At 34.2% G+C, this 6,000-nt stretch overlaps 1 protein-coding gene across 4 annotated transcripts in view; it reads left to right on the top strand.

The window, feature by feature from the left end:
* The window catches only part of LOC136039927 (uncharacterized), a 125,033-nt gene continuing 119,033 nt past the window's right edge, over positions 1-6,000 (top strand). For 3 of the 4 annotated variants that reach the window (XM_065723915.1, XM_065723912.1, XM_065723914.1), the window contains exons 1-2: positions 3-149; positions 4,793-4,870. In XM_065723915.1, coding sequence (XP_065579987.1) covers positions 99-149; positions 4,793-4,870 — 129 coding nt within the window. In that variant the 5' untranslated portion in view covers positions 3-98. Of the gene's footprint in view, positions 150-4,792; positions 4,871-6,000 lie in introns of all 4 variants that reach the window. The other variant, XM_065723913.1, reaches the window with a different exon arrangement.

The raw sequence follows: 6,000 nt of genomic DNA, 5'->3' as shown, positions 1-6,000 counted from the left end.
ATAGAAGCAGACGAAGATCCAACGCAAGACAGTGGTTTAAAAAGTTTTTGAGATGAACAAGAAAAAAGATAAATCTTGACATCAGACATAATTATAAAATGGAATCAAGCATATACAAAAATCTTGAACAAATTGATTTTGAACCAGAGGTAGATTAGCCAATGCTTTGGTTAACATTTCCTTGATTTACTCTGCTTTTGGTAGGCTTATTGCAATTAACTTTTGGTGTTAGTAGGCAATTCTAGCTACGTTCTGCAGTATATAAAGCTAACCAAATTCTTGGTATATTGAAATAGAATGTTTTTCAGCAGATCTCTAGCTGTACTCACCTATCTTTGAAAGGTCTAGGGAAAAAAAGTATCTGATTGAGCAGAATTTTGTAAAACTCAAACCCTCACTCTTGTAACCAAAAAGGAATTGAGAAGGAATGCATATGTCAATAAGTAGCTTATAATCTAAGATATGCACAAATATGGTTATTATTAAAATTTATTAGTTTATTGATTTACCTAAAAGGACCTCTTTTAGGAAATACTTATTTGGTAAAATTCTAGTTAATTGACTTCTTGCTATCTCAGAAAGGGTTTAGCTTAGGAAAATGAAACTTTCGGGGGTGAATCTACATGCTAAAGTATGTCCCAGGAAGGTATTTTGAAGCAACTACCACCACTCCTTCTCCCTCTAGAGGGCCCTGTCCTTTGATGACCTTTAAAAGTATGAGTGTTATAAAAGTGAAACCTTGCAAAATAGATCTTCTGCTTAATTGAAGCACAACAAAAGTGTTTTCAGCTTCATAACTTTGCTCAATTCTATTTTATAAGGTTTTAAAGATAGGCTATGCAAATACATTTCCTAAATTTTGAAAAAAAAACATTGATGTGGCTCAAAATTCTACTCAAATAACAGGAATTGCATTTTCAGAACTAAAGGCAGAGGAAGGGCAACTGGTAACTGAAAATTAAGGTAAAATGTTGTTTTGTCAAAATTTCAATAGGTATAGACCTGTCATGTAGGCAAATTTCAGGGCCCTCTAGAGGGAGAAGGAGTGGAGGTAGTTGCCTCAAAATACCTTCCTGGGACATACTTTAGCCTGGAGACCCATCCCTGAAAGTTCCATTTTCCTAACCTAAACTGTTTCCAAGATATCAAGAAGTCAATTAACTAGAATTTTACCACTTATTTATCTTACTTTGGTGTGTAGGCCTATATACTTTCAGTTTTAGTCACATATTAAGAGAAAACTGATTGTCTACTGGTTCTAAAGATGTTTTCTTTATTGCTTGATGTATATTCTATAAATCACAAGTATTAAATATAATATTTTCTCTTCAATTGCTTGTCTAAATAGAGGCCAGATTTTTAATTTATGATGACAAATTACTCCTTGTGGGCTGACTCTAGTACAAGGTGATTAGGTCTATTCTTGCATTGTGTCATGCTTTAGTAAAAAAGAGGCAGTCCAAAAACTTATTTCTTTTTTTCCAGAATGCCAAAGAAAAGTGGTCCTTCCCTTAAAGAGGTCTTTTACCTTCGTTAGACCATGAGAATTTGGGATGTGTATTGCTTCTCTAGTCAATAAGGGTGATCTATCAATCTTGGAATCAGTTCAGCAACAAACAACTAAATGCACACAGGGTTTTCAACAACTCTCATATTGTGACTCCAAGGATCAAAATACCCTCCCTCTTGCATAAATATAGACTAGGGTATATATTAGCATAAGACAACCAGTACTGGGACACTTCAATCACTCTGCCTATTCTGGGACAGAACCTTTGGTTGGATTGCAACATGTCCAATACTTGGACAAAAGACAACAGGTTTTTTGGAAGCAAGACAGAAAAAGTCTTTTGTCCAAGTATTGGACATGTTGTAATCCAATCAAAGATTCTGTCCCAGAATAGGCAGAGTGATCAAAGTGTCCCAGTACTGGTTGTCTTATCCTATTTGTATACAAATTAGACTGTGACCAGAATATCATCTGAAACCTATTCCAGATTGACAATACTTCACAGACAAGGTTATCCCTTGAATATCAACTGAAAGTACAATATTACCAGGCTGCAAATCAAATTCTTCTCAGATCAGGTAGCCATCCTTTATCCAGAATGCTGTTATGTTGCTTGGTGTTAAAACCTTGAAGTCTGCAGTAAACTGAGATTGGTGACATCCACCAGTTCTATTGATCTAATGGATGTACAGTTGACATTCATCATCATTGTCCATTATCCACAGGATTTGTCCTTACTGCTGGCAGTAGTGGTTAAAGCAAATAACTTTTCTGAAACTAGGTAATAAAATAAAATTATTACTGTTAGATTCCTTATTATATCCTATGTTTACTTCAATTGTTATCCACTTCGTAAAATAATTACAAATAATATTTATATTCACAATTCTATTGTTTTGTCCAGGTAAGACTCACTTTAATATGACTGGCCAGCAAGTGGGATCCACAAAAACCTGTTACAAAAACCATCAAGAAATGAGGGTGTTTTACAAGGTCAATTAAAGAGAAATATATTATTAAGGATATACCTGAGACCATCAGGAAGGGAGGGGGGTGAATTGTCAATACAGCAATTATGATACATGGAAATAGTACTAAATAAGGAATTTAATGGTATTAATATTAGAATATTTCAGAAAATTCAATTAGAATATATATGACTTCAGCTATATATTTGAACATTGGGGGGAGGAGGAGGATGTTAATGCAATGTGAAACAGTTTTAGGAATATGGTAGGTTTCTTAGAATTTTTCAAAAGTAGTATTCAGAATTTTATAGTGATTCTTTTTGAGGAAGTCACCCACTAAACTAGTATTTATCCTAATCTTAGATATGATGTAGATGGTTATGATGACTGGACTAGTTATTCTAGATAAGGTAAGATAGTTTTAAGTTTTTGAAAATGGACTAGTTCAGATTGGCTGATTACAATATAGGGATTTTTTTTAATTTTAAACTTAAATGTAGTTCACCCTTACATCATTGTCTCTTAAAACACAATTATTCTGCTTCACAACACCTGCCTTAGATTGAATGCATATCTATTATAGAATCTGTGTATGTTTCAGATGCTTTCCTCTAACTTATAAATTCCATGTCCAAGGTTGGACAGCATTTTCCAAGTTTAGGCTCATGATTAGGCTCAACTGCAGACTACTAATGCATTCAAACTTGTTATTATTATGCTTGGTTAAAATGTTAAAGCTGATCACATACCTATTAAGAAAATATAGCAAAAATAAAGTTCTATATTAACTCAAACACAAAACAACCAGAAATTGTTTTTAATAAATGAATGAAATCTAACATAAATCAAACTAAGTGATCATGTCAAAAAGGTAACATGTACTGATATAGATGATTAAGTAAATCCTAAAACAAATTAATTTTTGTTTCAACAAATTTTGTTTCAAGTCAACCTTGAAACAAAAAAAAATTACAATCGAACAGGAGTTTGACTTCTGCCCCCTTCCCTAACCATAAAATCTCTAAGGTCTCTTGCATCATTTGAATTATATTGAAAACTGTATGTGTTTAGAGCACAATTGTGCTTTAGTTTGTCAAAAACATAAAAAAATCTCAATAAACATCAAGATATCAGGAAAGAACTAATTAAAGCAAACTGGATACTTAATATTTAATGATATTAATTTCTAGAAATCTCAGTAATTTCAGATTTTACTATATTATATTTTTAGTTGAAACTAGTTTATAATATATTTGTTTTCAAAATAAACACAAATGATGCAATAGGCCTCATACCTTTATTTTTTGTGTAGAGAGAAGGGGGCAGTAGCCAAATTCCCATTTGTTGATTCTAAGTTTGACTTGAATATTTTTTGTTTTAAGATAAATATATTTATCTATAGCCTATCAGTATCTGTTATCTTTATGATTAATTTGATCATTTATTCTATTTTCTGTTCATCCTGGGTTGCACTAATTCTTTAATAGTAATCTTTGTTTGTTTTTCATTGCCATAATTTTGTTATTGGGTAATATAAAATTTTCAAAGTCTCAGAGCTCTTGTTTAAATCCCAACCAGATCTGGTGACATTGGGGTGAGTTGAAGGGGGACACCAGAAATCTTGGAAAACGCCTAGAGTTGAGAGATTAGGATGAAACTTGGTGGGTAGAGTAATCAAATGTCATAGATACATGACTGACATAACTGAACTGGATCCGCTCTCTTTAGGGAGTTAGGGGGGGGGGGTCCGGTGCTTTGGCAAGTTTGGTGCTTCTGGATGTGCTAGGACAATGAAAATTGGGAGGCATTTCATGGACATGCACAAAGTGACTGAATAAAGTCGTTTTCCTGATTCGACCATCTGGGGGGCTGAAGGGAGAGGAAAAATTAGAAAAAATGAGGTATTTTTAACTTACAAGTGGGTGATTGGATTTCAATGAATTTTGATATTTAGAAGGACCTTGTGTCTCAGAGCTCTTATTTTAAATCCCAATCAGTATTAAGCCTCTGATTTTCCTTTTAAATCAATCCATTGATTCTTAGAATTTTGCTAGAGCTCATGCCATATGAGCTCTTTGCTCTTCTGGCCTTGTCACAAGTGCCATATGAGCTCTTAGCTCTTGTTTTGATTGTTAATAACCATTTGTAATAGACAAATTTGTCAATAGGATAAAGGACTTTGGGATGCCTTGTATATTAGTTTTCATATGCTGAGCAAAATTTAACCATCTCTAAAATCAACTTCATGTTATCAAACACTGTTTTTTCACATCTACATTTTTATTCTGACTATGTAACAAAAATTTCTTTCCAGGTGGAGCCTATAAGTATTAAAACACCATGTGATACTTCAAGTCCAGAACTCAATAAACTTCTTAAGGAACTAAAACAGGTAATGATGCATTCCTGATTTCATATGTTCCTTACCTGATAAGTACAATCACTCATCACTCATGCTTATGAGTTCCTAGCCAACAAGATGGACTAGGTGTAGCACCATCCTATTTATAGATGGCCTTTGATCACTCAGACAATTTGTTTTGAAATCCTAGCTCAAAGCTATCCATGTTTGTGATATTTCATAGATTGATTTAAGGGCCAAGTTTTCATTAATGGAAAGTATAAAGGGGCATTGAAAGTTCAAATAAATAATAAATTATTATGTATATATTCATATATTAGTTATGCTTAACTGGTTTTTATGGCACTTGGTATTAACCAAGTGACATATAGCAATCACAAATTCTGTCAGTCTGTTGGTCTGTTGGTCTGTCTGTCTGTCTGTCTGTCAGTCCTGGTTTTGCTACTTTAGGCACTTCCATGTAAGCTAGGACAATAAAATTTGGCAGGCGTATCAGGGACTGGACCAGATTAAATTACCAATAGTCGTTTTCCCGATTTGACCATCTGGGGGGGGGGAGTGGGGGGCTGGTTAATTCAGAAAAAATAGAAAAATGAAGTATTTTTAACTTACGAATGCTTGATAAGATCTTAATGAAATTTGATGTTTGGAAGGATATCGTGTCACAGAGCTCTTATTTTAAATCTCGACCGGATCTGGTGACTTTGGGGGGGGGGAGTTGGGAGGGAGAAACCTAAAATCTTGGAAAACACTTAGAGTGGAGTGATCAGTATGAAACTTGGTGGGAAAAATAAGCACAAGTCCTAGATACATGATTGACATAACCAGAACGGAACGCTCTCTTTGGGGTAGTTGGGGGGGGAGGGTTAATTCTGAAAAATTAGAAAAAATGAGGTATTTTTAACTTATGAACGGGTGATTATATCTCAATGAAATTTGATATTTAGAAGGATATCGTGTCTCAAGGCTCTTATTTTAAATACCGACTGGATCTGGTGACATTGGGGGGGGGGGAACCTAAAATCATAGAAAATGCTTAGAGTGGAGGGATCGGGATAAAACTTGGTGGGAAAAACAAGCAGAAGTCTAGATACGTGATTAACTTAATTGGAATGGATCCTCTCTATTTGGGGAAATTGGGGGGGGGGGATTAGTTCTGA

The sequence above is a fragment of the Artemia franciscana genome, chromosome 20, assembly GCF_032884065.1.
Source record: "Artemia franciscana chromosome 20, ASM3288406v1, whole genome shotgun sequence".
Classification (NCBI taxonomy): domain Eukaryota; kingdom Metazoa; phylum Arthropoda; class Branchiopoda; order Anostraca; family Artemiidae; genus Artemia; species Artemia franciscana.
Note: the sequence above shows the minus strand (reverse complement) of the source record. Positions and strands in the feature narration are given on the sequence as shown.